This window comes from Delphinus delphis, chromosome 4 (assembly GCF_949987515.2).
Source record: "Delphinus delphis chromosome 4, mDelDel1.2, whole genome shotgun sequence".
Taxonomy (NCBI): domain Eukaryota; kingdom Metazoa; phylum Chordata; class Mammalia; order Artiodactyla; family Delphinidae; genus Delphinus; species Delphinus delphis.
Window position 1 is genome coordinate 87,264,114 of NC_082686.1, and position 18,114 is coordinate 87,282,227.

Here is an 18,114-nt window from a genome sequence, read left to right on the forward strand (position 1 = left end):
ACAACTAGGTTTGGAGAGCTTCCAGGTTGGTAAGTACATGGAAGTTCTGGGAGGGTGGTGTGCCTTGAGAAGGCATGGAAGCTTTGCACCCCTTCCCCATATCTTGTCCTGTGCATCTCTTCCATCTGGCTGTTTCTGAGTTGTATCCTTTATAATAAACCAGTAAGAGAGTAAAAGTGCTTTCTTGAATTCTGTGAGCTATTCTATCAAATTATCAAACCCATGGACAAGGTTGTTGGAACCCCCAGTTTGTAGCTGGTCAGTCAGATATGTGGGAGGCCTGGAAATTGCTGTTGGCATCTGAAGTGGGGCATCTGAAGTCTTTCTTGTGGGACTGAACACTTAAATCTGTGGAATCTGGCTCTGACTTCAGGTAGTTAGTGTCAGGGAGATGGAAAAGACAACATGTTACTGTCAGGAGAGAAAAACCCCTCATTTGGTGTCAGAAGTGTTATATTTAAAACAGCACAGATTCATGGTAAAAAATACGTTGTCTTAAAGCACGTTTACTGTTGGTTATTTGTAAAGGGATAGTTAAGGCAGTTTCAATATTCATCCTGGCTAAAGCCAAATAGTTTATCTTCTGCCACTCCTTCCCCCCAAATCATCTTCTTCCATACCCAAAAGTACCCCAATTCCTTTGTTTCATTTTCTTTGCCCTCCACATTTATTTCCTTTCCTTTCTTCCAGCTCTGATTCTCAATCAAACTTATTTATTCACAAAAGTCACACTTGAGCTTTACCACCTCAGTGTTTTGATTTCAGTGATTTGATTGTGTTTGCTTTGGTTTCCTTTCCAGCCTAACATACCCCATCTCTATGAAGCTTTCGTTGATCATATTAACCAGAAGGAATGTCTCATCTCTCCCACTTAATTCTCCTGGTAGTTGTTGTCTATACCACTGAGTATACCTCACCACATTTCAGTTGTGGAGGGAGGGTTTTCCACCCAGGGAGTTCAGGATTTGAATCTTGAATTAGGCATGTGCCCCCCGAAACCTTACTTCTCTTAGCTTTAGTTTCTTCATTTAGAATGTGTAAATAGTTCCAACTTCAGAATTGTTGTGACAATTCAGTGAAATAAATGTATATATGTGCTTATTTAGCACATTGCCTGGTGTATAACAGGAACTGAATAAGTGTTATCTTCCATCCTCTCTCTCCACTTGGAATGTAGGGACTACGTTTTATGCTTTTTTGTAACTCTTCTGGCACTTAATGCAGTATGTGGCACATGGAAAATTTATTGAACAAACGAGTAAGAATAGATATAGCTCTATATAAAGGATTATTCTAAAGGACTTTTGAGTACAGATCATTAATTTTGATGTCAAAAAATCACAGTTTTATTAATATAAGCACAGAATAGCATTACAAGCTCTGTTTTTTGATATAGGTATGTTCTCCTGAAAGAAAGAAACATGCTCCTAACTCTAGAACAGGAGGCTAAGCGGCAGAGTTTGCCAATGCCAAGTCCGGAGCGGTTAGAAAAGGTGAGATTTGTGGGAGGCTGGAGACTGCTGAGTGTGGGATAAAAGCTAAAAGGTGTGAGTGTATGGTTCCTATAATTCTTGGCAAGTAGATTTCTTTCTTTCTATTTCTGCTTGATTTTTAGGAAATTACAGAGCTATGCAACTATCACTACTATCTAATTTAGAACATTTCCATCACTCCAAAAAGAAATCTCATGCCCATCTGTAGTCACTCCCATTCCTACCTACAGCCCTCAGCATATGTGTGGACATATGTTTTTATTTATCTTGGGTAGATACCTAGGAGTAAAACTGCTGTGTTGTTTGGTAAATCTGTGTTTGAAATTTTAGGAAACAGCCCAACCGTTTTCTAAAGTACCTGCACTATTTTACATTTCTAGTTCTGGTTTAGCTACTTCTGTACCAACTAGGTCAGATTTGTTTAATGCTTTTTTTTTAATTGATGTAAAACACCCATAACAAAACTTATCATCTTAACCTTTTTAAGTGTACAGTTTTTTAATTAAAGCATAGTTAATTTATAAAATTGTGTTAGTTTCAGGTGTACAGCATAATGATTCAGTTTTATATATATGTATTTTTTTCCATATTGTTTTCCAATATAGGTATTACAAGATATTGAACATAATTCCCTGTGCTGTGCAGTAAATCCTTGTTGCTTATCTATTTTATGTATAGTAGTTTCTATCTGTTAATTCCATATTCCTAATTTATCCTTCCCCCATTCCCTCTCCTCTTTGGTAACCATATGTTTTTTTCCTATGTCTGTGAGTCTGTTTCTGTTTTGTATATAGATTCATTTGTATCTTTTTTTTTTTAGATTCAGCATATAAACGATATCATATGATATTGATCTTTCTCTGTCTGACTTCACTAAGTATAATATTCTCTAGGTTCATCCATGTTGCTGCAAATGGCACTATTTCATTCTTTATTGTGTCTGAGTAATATTCCTCTCTGTGTGTGTGTATATGTATATATGTACATACATACATGTGTATGTATATATACATACACGTGTATGTATATGTATGTATATACATGTGTGTATGTATATGTATATGTATATGTATGTATATACATGTGTGTGTATATATATGTATTTGTATATATACACCACATCTTCCTAAGCCAATTGTCTGTTCATGGGCCCTTCAGTTGTTTCCATGTCTTGGCTGTTGTAAATAGTGCTGCTGTGAACATTGGGGTGCATGTATCTTTCCAAATTCGAGTTTTTCTTTTTTCCAGAAATATACCAAGGAGTGGGATTGCTGGATCATATGGTAGCACTATTTTTAGTTTTTAAAGGAAAATTTTCTGTAGTGGCTGCACCAGTTTACATTCCCACCAAAAGTGCAGAAGGGTTCCCTTTTCTCCACACCTTCTCCAGTATTTATCATTTGTAGACATTTTGATGATAGCCATTCTGACCAGTGTGAGATGATATCTCATTTGGTTTTGATTTGCATTTCTTCAATAATTAGAGATGTTGAGCATCTTTTCGTGTGGCTGTTGGCCATCTGTATGTCTTTGGGGAAATGTCTATTTAGGTCTTCTGCCCATTTTTTGATTAGGTTGTTTGTTTTTTCAATATTGAGTTGTATGAGCTGTTTGTGTATTTTGGATATTAACCTCTTGTCAGTCGCATCATTTACAAATATTTTCTCCTATTCCATATGTTGTCTTTTCATTTTGTTGATGGTTTCCTTTGCTGTGCAAAAGCTTTTATATTTTGATTATGTCCCATTTGTTTATTTTTGCTTTTATTTCCTTTGCTTTGGGAGACTGATCTAAGAAAATATTGCTATGATTTATGTCTAAGAACGTTTTGTCTGTGTTCTCTTCTAGGAGTTTTATGGTGTCATGTCTTATATTTAGGCCTTTAAACCATTTTGAGTTTATTTTTTCATATGGCATAAGGGAGTGTTCTAATTTATTGATTTACATGTGGCTGTCCAGCTTTCCCAACACCATTTGCTGAGGAGATTCTTTTCTCCATTGTATAGTCTTGTCTCCTTTGTCTAAGATTAATTGACCATAGGTGTGTGGGTTTATTTCTGGGCTCTCTATTCTGTTCCATGGATCTGTCTCTTTGTGCCAGTACCATAGTGTTTTGATAACTGTAGTTTTGTAGTATAGTCTGAAGTTGTAGATTAATTGACTGTAGATGCATGGGTTTATTTTTGGACTCTCTATTCTGTTCCATTGATTTATATGTCTGTTTTTGTGCCAATTCCACTGTGTTTGGATTACTGTAGTTTTGTAGTATAGTCTGAAGTTTGGAAGGGTTGTACCTTCAGCTTTGTTCCTTTTTTCTCAGGATTGCTTTGGCAATTCTGGGTCTTTTGTGGTTCCATATAAATTTTAGGATTATTTGTTCTAGTCCTGTGAAAACTGTCATGAGTATTTTGATAGGGGTTGCGTTAAGTCTGTAGATTCCTTTGGGTAGTATGGCTATTTTAACAGTATTATGTCTTCCAGTCCAAGGGCATAAGGTATATTTTCATTTCTTTGAATCATCTTCAGTTTCCTTTATCAGTGTTTTATAGTTTTCAGTGTATAGGTCTTTAACCTTGATTAAGTTTATTCCGAGGCTTTGTTTTTTTGACACAATTAAAAAAATTTTTTTTAACTTTGTGCTATTTCATTTTTAGTGTAAAAAAATGCAACAGATTTCTGTATATTAATTTTATATCCTGTTACCTTGCTGAATTCATTTATTAGTTCTTGTGTGGAGACTTCAGAGTTCTCTATAGAGTATCATGTCATATGCAAATAGTGACAGTGTTACTTCTTCCCTTCCAATTTGGATACCTTTTCTTTCTTTTTCTTTTCTGATTGCTGAGGCTGGGACGTCTAATACTACGTACTACATTGAAAAGAAGTGGTGAGAGTGGGCATCTTTATTCCTGAATTTAGCAGGAAGGCTTTCAGCTTTTCACCATTGAGTATTATGCTGGCTGTGGGTTTGTTGTAAAGGGCTTTTATTACGTTGAGATATGTTCCCTCTCTGCCCACTTTGGTGAGAGCTTTTAACATGAATGGATGTTGAATTTTGTCAAATGCTTTTTGTGCATCTATTGAGATGCTTGCTCATGTGCTTTTTGTCTTTCCTTTTGTTAATGTGGTGTATCACATTGATTGATTTGCCTATGTTGAACCATCCTTGTGACCCTGGAGTGAATCCAACATGATCATGGTGTATGATCCTTTTTAAGTATTGCTGGATTTAGTTTGCTGATATTTTATTGAAATTTTGTGTGTCTGTGTCATCAAAGGTATTGACCGGTAATTTTCTATTTTTTTGTAGTGTCTTTGTCTGGTTTTGGTATCAATCAGGCTACTGGTGGCTTCATAGAATATCTTTGGGAGTGTTCCCACCTCTTCAGTCTTTTGGAATAGTTTGAGAAGGTTTGGTATAAATATATAAGTTCTTTGTATGTTTGATAGAATTCCCCAGTGAAGCAGTTGGTCCTGGACTCTTGTTTGCAGGGAGTTTTTTAATTACATATTCTATTTCACTTCTAGTGATCAATCTGTTCAAATAATCTGTTTCTTCTTAACTCACTTTTGGTAGGCTGTATGTTTCTAGAAACTTTTCCATTTCTTCTAGGTTTTTCAATTTGTTGACATATAACTATTCATAGTATTCTCTTATGACTTTTTGTATTTCTGTGATATTGGTTGTTATTTCTCCTCTTTCATTTCTTATTTTGTTTATTTGGGTCCTTTTTTCTGGGTAAGCTTGGCTAAAGGTTTGTTAATTTTGTTTATGTTTTCAAAAAACCAGCTCTTAGTTTTATCGATCTTTTCTATGGGATCTCTATTTTATTTATTTCCTCTCTGATCTTTATTATTTCCTTCCTTCTGCAGACTTTGGGTTTTGTTTGTTCTTCTTTTTCTAATTCTTTTAGGTGGTAGTTTAGGTTGTTTATTTGAGATTTTTCTTGTTTCATGAGGAAGACTTGTATTGCTATGAACTTTCCTCTTAGAACTGCTTTTGTGGCATCCCAGTGGTGGTTATTGTCTTTTGTCTTGAGGTATTTTCTGATTCGTTCTTTGATTTCATTATTGACCCATTGGTTTTTTTGTAGCATGTTCTTTAGTTTCCATGTGTTTGTTCTTTTCCCATTTTTCTCACTGTGGTGCATTTCTAGTTTCATACCATTATGGTCAGAAAAGATGCTTGAGATAATTTCTATCTGCTTAAATTTGTTGAGGCTTGTTTTGTGACCTAGTATGTGGTCTGTCCTAGAGAATGTTCCATGCATGCTTGAATGCATGTGTATTCTGTTTTTTTTTAATGTAGTGTCCCATATGTCAATTAAGTCCAACTGGTCTGTTGTGTCATCTAGGACCTCTGTTACCTTATTGATTTTCTATCTGGATGATCTGTCCGTTGATGTCAGTGGGGTGTTAAAGTCTCCTGCAATTATTGTATTATTGTCCATTTCTCCCTTTACATCTGTTAGTATTCATTTTATATATTTAGGTGCTCCTATATTGGGTGCATATATGTTGATGAGTGTAATATCCTCTTCTGTATTGATCCTTTTATCATTATATAGTGTCCTTTGTCTTTCTTTATGGCCTTTGTTTTAAAGTCTATTTTGTCTGATAGGAGTATTGCTACCCCACTTTCTTGTCATTTCCATTTGCATGAAATATCTTTTTTGATCCCCTCATTTTCAGACTATGTCTTTCACCCTGAAGTGAGTCTCTCAGGCAGCATATTGTAGGTTCTTGGTTTTTTAATCCAGTCTGCCACTCTGTGTCTTTTGATTGGAGCATTTAGTCCATAGACATTTAAAGTAATTATTTATTAGTATGCACTTTTTTCCATTTTAATCTTTGTTTTCCAGGGGTTATTTTATAGTTTTTCTTTGTTAATTTCTTCTTTTTGTTTTTCCTTTTGTGGCTTGATTATTTTCTTTTGTAGTATGCTTGAGTTCCTTTTTCTTTTGTTTGCCACGCTGCGTGGCTTGCAGGATTCTTAGCTCCCCAGCCAAGGATTGAACCTGTGCGCTCGGCAGTGAAAGCACAGAGTCCTAACCACTGGACTGCCAGGGAATTCTCTTGAGTTCCTTTCTTTTTGTTTTTGTGAATCTATTGTAGGTTTTTGATATGTGGTTACCATATCATAAGTATGGTATGTTGACCCATAACTATATCTAGTTGCTTTAAGCTGATAATCATACAAGTTCAAACACATTCTAAAAGATCTACATTTTTATTCTTCCCTCCCCAACATGTTGTGATTTTGGTGTCCTGTTTTACATCTTCATGCTTATCCTTTTGCTGTTAATTGTAGTTACCATTGCTTTTACAAAATTTCTTTGATTGTTTTTTAATCTATGTACTGGCTTATTTAAATGATTTTCAGTCCTTTTATATATTTGCCTTTCCTACTGTGATTTTCCCTTTCCTATAGAGTCTTTCTTCTTTTCTATTTAGAGAAGACCCTTCAGTATTTCTTTTAGGGTAGGTTTAGTATTGCTGAATTCTTTTATTTATTCATTTATTTATTTGTGGTACGCGGGCCTCTCACTGTTGTGGCCTCTCCCGTTGCGGAAAACAGGCTCCGGACGCGCAGGCTCAGCGGCCATGGCTCACGAGCCCAGCCGCTCCGTGGCATGTGGGATCCTCCCAGACGGGGGCACGAACCCGTGTCCCCTGCATCGGCAGGTGGACTCTCAACCACTGCGCCACTAGGGAAGCCCTCAAATTTATTTTTATTTATTTATTTTTAAATTAAAAAAAATTTTTTTTGGCTGTGCTGGATCTTTGTTGCTGCATGAGGACTTTCTCTAGTTGCAGCGAGTGGGGGCTACTCTTTGTTGTGGTGCTTTCATTTTTTTCATTTGTCTTTCCGTCTGCTATTTTGATTGGGTAGTTTCCATTATTCTGTCTTCCAGATTACTTATTTGTCCCTTCTGCATCATTTAGTATGCTATTCATTGCTTCTAGATTGGCTTTCATACTGGCAATTGAATTGTCTAATTTTGATTGGTTCATCTTTATAAAGCTTCTGGTTCCTTGTTATAGTGATCTTTATTTTTATCTGCTTTTATTTATTTATTTAAAATTATGTGTTTATTTATTTATTTTTGGCTGTGTTGGGTCTTCGTTGCTGCTCACGGGCTTTCTCTAGTTGTGGCAAGCAGGGGCTACTCTTCATCACGGTGCGTGGGCTTCTCATTACGGTGGCTTCTCTTGTTGTGGAGCATGGGCTGTAGGTGTACAGACTTCAGTAGTTGTGGCACGTGGGCTCAGTAGTTGTGGCTCATGGGCTCTAGAGTGCAGGCTTAGGAGTTGTGGGTGAGCCACAAGTTGTGTGTGAGCAACGGGCTTAGTTGCTCCACGGCATGTGGGATCTTCCCGGACCAGGGATTGAACCCGTGTACCCTGCATTGGCAGGTGGATTCTTAACCACTGTGCCACCAGGGAAGTCCCTGCTTTTACTATTTCCATTTTGAACTCAGGGTCTGTAGACTGGTGAGGTCTATTTTATTATTTGTTCTTTCAGGGGATTTCTCTTGTTTTTTTAAATTGGGAGTAGTTCCTCTGTTTTTTCAGTTTACTAAACTTTCTCTGTCTCTGTGAATTTAGGAAAAACAGTTATCTACTGTGGTCTTAAAGGGGTGTTTTTATGTGAGAGTGTCCCTGTGTAGACTGTCCAGTATTCTTGGTGTGAGGGCTGGTTTTGGTTGCCAGTCATGTCCTTCTTAAGAGTACTCATCGTTATTTCCTTGATAGGGGGTGTGACTGGTGTCTAGAGTCTGTGCTGGATGTGAGGCAGGGCTTCCTCTTGGCTCTGTAGCTGTCACTGCCCAGTCAGGGGTGGGGTCTGCTCCCCAGTTGTTGGAGTAGAAGCCTGAGGGTCAGGTTCAATTAGTCTCTGTTGCCCTGCCCCAAAGGAGGTGATTGCTGAAGCAAGTGAGGCTCCTGTGGTCACAGCAAACCTGTGCACCACCTGTGTGGTTCTGTCTGGAAGCATCCCAGGGTCCTATCACTTTCTGTGTTTTTTGTTCCAGATCTAGTACAAGGCTGTGGCATGGAGTAGGGTGGAGGTTGGGGCATTGTGTCTGCAGGAATTGAGGTGGCTGTGCTACAACCTGAGATCTGGGCTGCCTCTGTGACAGATTTCTCCAGGACCTGTCTTCCCCAGATCTAGTGCTCAGCTGCACAGAGAGGGCAGAGCCAGGGTGCTCTCTCTGGGACACCAAGCCTGGCCTATCTGGGTACTCTTGCCCTGGGCCTGTCTGCCTGAGATTCAGCGCTTAGCTGCTTCGCATTCTTGTGGCCAGTGCCCAATGCGCCCACTGACAGTGTCTGCCTGACTAGACACTGCTCCCATGTGTGCACTGATAATAGTCTCTGTGGCTCTGCCCAGATCACATCCCAGGCACCCTGGTCTGTCTCTGCCTAAATAGACTGCATCTTTGCCCTGATCTCATGCCAGGCTACGGTGTGGAGTGAGCTAGGTCGGGGCATTAGCCCTTTCAGATTGGGAAGTACAGCAAGGCAGCAGCTGCCAGTACAAGGCTCTCTCAGACCTAATTGTTAGCAAGCCAGCATGCGTGCACTCCTCCCAAGTAGAGTCTAGGCTTCTCTAGCTCTTCTGTCTGTCTCAGCAGATTTCCCACCAGGCAAGGGGGCTTGTCTCCTCATGCAGGACCCCAGGACTGGGATGGAAGTGCCCAGATGGTGGGTTGATCACTCCCTCCCTAGAGTGAGGGTCTGCCCATGTGAACCTTCTCTTCCTTACAGATCCTTCCCAGGGGCACAGGTCCTGACCTGATGCCCCTTTTTTTTCTGTTCTACCTGGTTACATGGAGATCTTTCGTGCAGCATTGGTTGTGTAGGAGTTCTTCTGCCAGTTGCCAGTTAGTTTTCTGTGAGAATTGTTCCACATGTAGATGTATTTTTGATGTGTTTTTTTGGGGGAGGTGAGCTCTACTTCCCCCTACTCTGCCATCTTGATTCCCCTGCTGTAGCTCAATAATATTATGTTCACATTACTGTAAAAAGGTCAACTATTATTTAGGTTAGATTTTCTTCATCATTAAAAAGAAATCACTTGGGTTCTTTATTTCCATTCCTAGAGGTAATCAATCCTGTGTGTTTCCTATTTATCCATCAGAATTTCATCAGAATTTTTCTCTGCATGAAGAAATGTGCCTGATAATTTTTATTTACACAAATGTGGTTATACAGTATATACTCTTCTGAAACTTGCGTCTTCTACTTACTAGTGTTTTTGGAGATTTTTCCGTATCAGTAAGTGCAGAAGATCTGCGATTATTTTTTTCATGGCTGTACATGTTTAAGATATTTCTTTCATGTAGAGGTTTTATGTTTTATTTAGTTAGATTTATCAGGTTGTTTCTTTTTTTCATAGAGTGCTTTCAGGGTCAGCTCTTTATTGATTTTTTTCTGTTTCATAGTAAGTAGTCAGTGAGATTGGAACGCAGCTTTTTGTAATGGCTTCAGTCTTGCTGCCTTACCTCAGCTGCTTCAGGTTTCTTTCCCCACACTGCTCACCACCATTAAGACCTGATATTCCTGCAGAGAGTCAAAGAAGGTATTGGATAAAATCTCAATTATTTACCCTAATTATGGAGAAGGTTATTCTGCCTTTATAAACATTGAGTTAATCATATTTTGGGGTTTTTAAACTTTATTTTGATAAAACATGAGGCTGGCAGAAAAATTACAAGAAAAATACAAAGAGGCATCCTTCACCCAAATTCCCTATGTATTTTACCACGTTTGCTTTATCCGTCTTTGCCTCCTCTCCACATAACTACATTTTTCCTCAGCTATTTGAGAGTAAGTTATATATGTGATATCCCTTTACCCATAACTACTTTAGTGTATATTGCCCAAAAAATCCACGGATATTTCCTTATATAACCACTGTACAGTTTTCAAAATCAGGAAATTAACATTGATACTATAATCTACAGATCTTACTGAAATTTCATTAGTTATTCCAACATGTCCTTTTATAGCAAAAAAAAACCCCTGGCTGGTGTGTTTTCAGTGTTGTCTCTTGAGTCTCCTTGAATCTGATTACTCAGTCTTTCTTTGTGTTTCATGACATTGACACTTTTGAAGAGGATGGGCCAATTTGGGTTTGTGATGTTTCTTATGATAATCATGATGATTGGCAGGAATATCATAGAAGTGATGCTGTATTCTTCACAGTGCATCATGTGAAGAGGCATGCAATGTTGATTTGTTCTGTTACTGAACTTGTTAGCATTAGTAATTTGGTTAGCCTGGTGTCAGGTTTCTCCACTGTAGAGTAAATTTTTCTTTACATTGAGATCATGTAAGTATCTTTTAAACCCTCCAACTTGGACTCGTTGGTTTTAGCATCTATTGATGATGATTTTTGCCTCAATCAGTGATTATTACTGTGATGTTTGCTAAATGGTGATTTTCTAATTTCATTGTTCATTCTACATTATTTGTTAGCTTTCTTCCATAAGAAAGGGCTTTTCCTTTTCTCCATGTCTTCCTTTCCTTTCCTTTCCCTTTTCTTTCTTGAGTCATGCATTCCAATTTTATTCAATGAGTTAAAATCCTTTAATATCATCATTCTAGATTTGGCCAGTGTGTTTTCCTTCAAGCTGGCCTATATGTCCTCATCATTCTTTGATGAGGAACGGCAAGATATTCTGGATTCATCCTGTACTTTTCCTGCCCCAATCCTGGAATCAGCCGTTTTACAGAGGAACCCTGATTCCTTTGAATGGAGAATGGTATATTTAGAAACTAAGATCTGGGTGGTGGTACATGTTTTCATTGCTACAAAACATTTGTAAAGTAATGTTACTTTATTTTTAGGTATATTTGGCAACTCTTCTTTTAAGGAAAGTTATGCTTTAGAGACTCTTCTAGGTGGATTGGCTGTTTATAAGTAGCACATTGTTTATTTGATGAAAAAGCTTTTGCTATAATGGTGCTGTTCTAATAAGACTTTTAAACTTCAATAATAGATTATCCCCTCTCCCTGCTTTAAAAAATATATTTCAGAGGTGAACTTCAGCCCAGTAAATCATATGTACTATACTTTCTGAATTAGTAGAATCTAAAATAGTAACAGTTTTAAACTGAAAGTGATTATAATTTTTTTAACCTCAAATACAGTTTTCTCAGTGCTTTGTGACACTTTGTGACATACTACTAATGAAAATTTATCAAGAAAAGTTTTAAAAGAATTATTCTCAATTTAAGATATAAGCTGAAGCTTCGGAACTATGTAAGGACACTTTTGGCTCTGGGGAAGTTGTAAACTAGAAAAGAAAGCTCTTTGAAGTTGGCTTTTTTGAATGGGGTGTATCTAATTGATACTTTTGATTTTCTTTCTCGTCTGTTGGCATGAACTTGAATAATTGGATGTTAACTCTGTGGACTTGGTAGCCATTTATTTTCTTATCTTTGTGAGCTAACATTAGATTTCAGTTAGGAACCTCAGCCCTGACCTTGGGCAGACTCTTTAATGTAGTCAGTCAACAGCCAGGTTTACTGAGTTCCTAAGGGTCAGAGAGCTTTGTATTAGGCCCTGATCGGTGTGGTCTCTTCACTCTTCTAAGTTTGTCTGTCTTCAAGATGGGATTTGTCATTCTTACCCATCTTTTATTTCTCAAGGATTTTGTAGAAATTCATGTAGTGTGAGGATTCAGTGTGGCTTTGAGTTAAGTAGGCCATAAAAGTGCTGAGTGTGAGCTGCATATATAGATTATGAAGTAGTTTATCTAAATATGTGGCTTTCACATCTCTCTTAGGTTCCACAGCTACCTGGGGAATTATCTTTATAATCTAATACCCCTCCCCTTTTTAGGTTTCTTATAAGGAACAAGCATTTATATACAGTATTTCATAGCTGTTATGATGCTTAAGATAATACACATATATCACTACCTAAAAATGGCTCTCAGGATTTAGAATTATGAAAAAATTTAGCTCACCTGTCATTACAATCCCCAATGTATGAATATTTATTTTTGAAAAAATATATATTGCTCAGCCAATATATTATGTACAATGTCAAACATAATAGAAATGTTAAAAGAAGGAGATAAAAAATAGAAGTTCTAATGGTATATTCTTGTGTCTTGATGGATCTTTGGAGATTAGTATCAGGATAGGTTGGTATTCCATTCCCTATAATAGCAACAGCTGCCAAGTAGGTCAAAATACCTGCACCTGAGTGTTAGGGACACACTAATTAATTAAGGCCAAAACATAGGTTTTAATATTTAAAAAGCAGCTGTTAATTACTTCTTAATAGCTCATTGAGTTTTAAAATGATGAGTCAAATTGGGTCTCCAAAAGGAATCTATGCAAGTGTATCCTACTCCAAACAAAAGTAATATATGGAAATTTGAGCTGAATAGATTTTCATTTAAATGAAACTAAACTTTAAAAAAATTACAAAAAGTGATATTACAGACACCCATGTATATGCATACCCAGCCAGAAAGATTTTTAGGAAATACTTGACAGAATGGTTCTTTGACAGAAAGATTCATCATAGGTTTTCTGTAGCATAGTATAGTCATTGTGTGTTTTCTTTCTTTGGAATTCTGTCATGTGGTGATTGTTGAAATTATATCTTTCTATTCTCTTCTCAGGTAGTAGATTCCATGGATGCATTAGATAAAGTTGTCCAGGAAAGGGAAGATGCCCTCAGACTTCTTCAGACTGGTCAAGAAAAAGCTAGACCTGGTGCTTGGAGAAGAGACATCTTTGGAAGAATCATCTGGTACATAGTGGCTCTTCTAAGATGAGAGTGAAGTCCCATGCCTCATTCCCCATCCAGCATCTTTTAAAAATATGAGATATTTTAGCTGTATCTAATATACAAAGAGGCCCCCAAACCCCTTTTGAACTTCAGGATATGAATGAAGGTAGCTGTATCTGATAGCCAGGCATCCCATTCCCATGATTCAGTTATTTATGGGTTCTTTATAATAGTGGTTCTTAATCTTACGTGAATCAAATGACCTTTTAAGAATTTGATGAAAGTTATAGATCCTTTCCCCAGGAAAAAGTTACATATGCACATGTAATTTTAGAGGGTTATAAATTCCATGAAGCTAATTTTAGGACACACCTATCCTCTTTGCCCATTAAGAACCTGGAACTATTAAAAAAAGAAGTTCTCCAGGAATAAGGCCACATGAACCGGTCTCAGTTTGCTCCCATTGCCATTAGGATAGGCCCTAGTCCAAATTTTGAATAAAATAAACAGTTTATTTTCATTAAATCTTTCCACCTTTGTGGCATCTTGTCCCCTATGTCCAGTTCCAAAGTCCTGTCAGACGTTGGGAAAGGATGTGATAGTAAACATTCACACTGAGGTGTAAGTAATTGAGAAGACCCAGTGTATTCTCTCTTCCAGGGGTTTATTTGCATTTGGGTTGAACTACCAAAAGGAAGCGTGTTCAGTAAAATTTTTGTCATCAGTCAGCAAGATGAGGAAGGCATTTTGGGCGGTTGGAGACCTTCCCTGTACTCTTGAAATTACACTACAAAACAGCACTTACGCATTTGGTAGATTGTTTTAATGGAGTTTGCGGTAATGGGGCTGCTTGGAGCCAGATTTAGGGGAGTGGCTGTGTTGTCGGTAACCGTGTAATCCAGTACAGAAAAGAGAGTAATTGCCAAAACACCTGCCTAAGAACTTTGATCTATTTTCTTTTCTTTTCTTTCTTTTTTTTTTTTGGATCTATTTTATTTTCTACTAAACTTTATTGGGATTAATCCAATTGAGGCCAGTTAGGAAAGGGTGAGGATACGGGAGAGAATGTGTGTCAATTTTAGAATCTGTAAGAGTGCTATTCTCATTAAGGTTTAAAAATTTTTGCTTTTTAACTTTCCTGGAGTTAAAGTAGGGAACAAAGCAGTTATATCAGGACTTGCCTGATGGTTCAGTGGTTAAGATGTGGCGCTTCCAATGCAGGGGGCTCCTGTTCAAATCCTGGTCTGGGAACTAAGATCCCACATGTTGCGTGGCCAGGAAAAAAAAAAAAAGCAGTTACATCATCTTGCCAATGTAGCTTATTAAATGAAACATTATAATTCCAATGCCTTTTCCCTAGTTTTCTGTTGCATGTTAAAATATTTAAATTGGCCTTTTAAATGCAGAGATTCTTCAAAACATTACATCTAAATTTTTTCTGACAAAAAAATCATGTGGCAGTAATGTCAGAGAATACTTTTTGGATGTGTCTTTCCCTTGGTTGTTGAAAAATAGTGGTAGACTATCATCCTGCCGAACTGAGGGGATTCCTGATAAACTGAGGGAATTCAGTACCTTTATCTATTCTGCTTAAAGCAGCGTGGTTCATTGCTCCAGTGGCACTGCCTGTCAAATTATATGCTAAATGCCAAAATTACAAAGAGATTGGAACTTAGGCTTCTGATATTACAGATTAATTCTGGATTTTTAGAGAAGATTGGTTATATGCCCTGAAATTAATCCTTCTGTTACTTTTTTAATTGAAATATTTTCAAATAAATGTTTACAGTGAAATCACAATTTCCTTTTTTCCTACTCAGCATTATGATTTTTTAGGTTTTGTTATGTTGAGGTAGATATAGATAGATATCTATATCAGTTGCTGCAATTTACTTACATTTTAAAAACAAAACATATACATGTAAATATCAGTGTTTCAAATTATATGTGTGTGTATACATATGTATGTGTACATATATAAAATTAGTACACACATATATATGTAGTAAAAGTACAAAATATATCTGGTAATGATACACTTCAGTTTATGGCTAGAAGCTATTGTGAAAGTAGAGAACTTAGCTGTGTCTTTAAACTTTTATATATATATATATATATATATATATATATATATATATATATATATATATATATATATATTTTAAAAGAGTGATCTGAAGCAAACATTGCAAAATATTAACATCTGCAATTTTGCAGTGGATTCATAAGTGTCTTATATTTAAACTATAAAAATTTTTAAATCTTTAAAAAGCCAATTACATCTCATTTTATTGAAAACATATTTAGTTCAAAGAAGGCTAAAACTCTGTAAAAAAGTGAAAATGTATTAAATGTTTTCTGTAGGGTGATACCTTTTTGTTTTCTTGGCAGGCACAAGTTCAAGCAGTGGCCTATACCTTGGTACCTAAATAAAAGATACAATAGAAAACGATTCTTTGCAATGCCCTATGTGGAACGTTTTGTCAGGTGAGCACAAGTACCGTTAGTACTAAAGTGTATCGTTACATCAGATGACGTGTGTTAAGCTTTTATATAAATAATACATGTTCATTGTCCAAAAACTAGAAAAATCAGGTAAAAAAAGAAATTAGTCTTATGTAATTTCACCATCCAGAAATAGCTACTGTTAACATTTTAATGTATATCCTTTGAAAAGTTTTATTGTCTTTCTGTTCATCGATCTGTTCTGTGGAAGTAGATGATTAAATCTTTTTGGATTGTTAAAAGGAAGGTCCAAATACTTTGCTGCATAGAATGTGAGCTCACGTTATTGCAGGGCGTGGTGAAATGAAATAAGCAATTGAAGAAATTAACTGCACTGGCTTTTCCTCCTCGCTGTCTCCAAACCTAATGTGCAATTTGATGCTTTTGTCCCTTAGCCTTAATAGGTGAAGCTGTAAATAACGTGACTTTAATGTATGAGAATTTATGAATGCAGTGTCACTTTTACAGGCCTTAAATATATTGTTTTTGAAACTACCTTTAGCCTTACCTTCAGAACATGCAGCATAATCTTCTGAATATTCTTAAGAATAGCAAACCTTTAACATGGGTTTATTTTTTTAAATGGCCAAAATTTAGTTGGAGCAAAGACTGATGAATAGAATGCGTAATCTGATTTCAACTTTGTTTAGTCTTACTTTATACTTAATTTATAAAGTAGCTTATATATTTTGTATATGTATTTTTATCTCTATCCAAATATAACCCTTATCTCAAATTTCTGTGACCTCCCCCATAGCACTGGCATATTGTAGTTATTCAGTACCTTTTTTTTTTTAATATAAAGGCCTTTATTTCACCTTCACTCTGGAATGAGTTTTGCTGAATATAGAATTCTTTTTTTAATAAATTTATTTATTTTTGGCTACATTGGGTCTTCATTGCTGCGTGCAGGCTTTCTCTGGTTGCGGCAAACAGGGGCTACTCTTCTTCGTTGCGGTGCACGGGCTTCCTATTGCGGTGGCTTCTCTTGTTGCGAAGCACGGGCTCTAGGTGCACGGGCTTCAGTAGTTGTGGCTCGCAGGCTCTAGAGCACAGGCTAAGTAGTTGTGGCACATGGGCTTTGTTGCTCCGCGGCATGTGGGATCTTCCTGGACCAGGGTTTGAACCCGTGTCCCCCGCATTGGCAGGTTGATTCTTAATCACTGCACCACCAGGAAAGTCCCAGTACCTGTCTCTTAACTGTATTGTTATATTTCAATTTAAGTACAGTAGAGGCTAGGCATCCATGAATTTATCATTTGCAATTTTGATAATTCCAAAGTGACCTTGTAAGTCAACATAATTTAGCTGAGGCACAAAGGCCTAATGCCCTGGGATGCTGATAGGTAGAGGCAAACCCAGAGTGGCTAGCCCAGCTAGCACTAAGCATCATCTCTTAGCATGGCTTTATTCTCAGTGGTGGGGAAATGATGTTAGACTGAGTGCTATTTGAAATTAGGGAATTCCTAAACACCTCAGGATGTATCTCAGGATGTAAAATATCTAATGTATTCTATAAAACTACATTATTTCTAAAAATAAAGGAGAAAGCCCAGTCTGTTAGAGGCTCACAGGTCTGTTCTTTCTTTCCAGTCAGGAAATAGGAAGGAGAATTGGTGTAGCGTTACAGATGCTTTTGATTTCATGTTTATCTTTGACTTGTGTAGGTTTACAATGATTATTCAAGTTTAATAATATACATTACACACCTAATACAGAGACGGGCATGATTGAGGTCTTTAAGTGATTGATTTGGACATATGTTGACAGTACCGAGTAACAGGGAAATAGTTTTGTATAAATTGCTGTTATGCTTTTATTTACCTAGATTGAGAACTGAGAAACAAGCCCGCATCAAAGCAAGGAAGAGAAGTTTAGCAAGCAAGAAAGAAAAGTTTCTTCAGGAAAAGTTTCCACATCTTTCTGAAGCCCAGAAGTCAAGTCTTGTCTAAGATAGCTGAACTCTTAATTTACCATTTTGTTTTTCTTGGATTACAATCTGTATACAAAAGTAAATACATATTAAGTGGTTTATAAATAACTTGTGTTTTTAGTCATATGACTGTCGACCGTTTTAAGTGTTATTATGGCATGCTAAATCTGGAAGTGGTCAAAATCAGGTATAAAGTTCAGATTAAATTCCCATTTTATAAATTCTGACATCTAAGCAGACTTTTAATCGCCTGTATCTTAGAGTGGGAAAGTGATATAACTGCTATAGCAAAGGCAATAAGGTAATTTTGGAATTCAGGTAACCTTTTCACTACTATTGTTACTAGATATGAAGGGGCTATGGATTCTACTGTTAATAAACAGTGAGTACTTCCATTCAAAATAATGATAAATATATTTAGTACTTAA

At 36.7% G+C, this 18,114-nt stretch overlaps 1 protein-coding gene across 3 annotated transcripts in view; it reads left to right on the plus strand.

Annotated features, from left to right (window-relative positions):
• MRPL47 (mitochondrial ribosomal protein L47) overlaps positions 1-18,114 on the plus strand; it is a 33,194-nt gene that overhangs the window by 5,753 nt on the left and 9,327 nt on the right. The window contains exons 4-7 of one of the 3 annotated variants that reach the window (XR_009519305.1): positions 1,397-1,493; positions 13,139-13,269; positions 15,640-15,735; positions 17,582-17,764. Coding sequence is in view for 2 of the 3 variants with exons in the window: in XM_060011091.1 (XP_059867074.1) it covers positions 1,397-1,493; positions 13,139-13,269; positions 15,640-15,735; positions 17,582-17,705 (448 nt within the window). In the remaining variant the exon portion in view is untranslated. Of the gene's footprint in view, positions 1-1,396; positions 1,494-13,138; positions 13,270-15,639; positions 15,736-17,581; positions 18,045-18,114 lie in introns of those variants that run through there. The other 2 variants (XM_060011091.1, XM_060011092.1) reach the window with 2 other exon arrangements.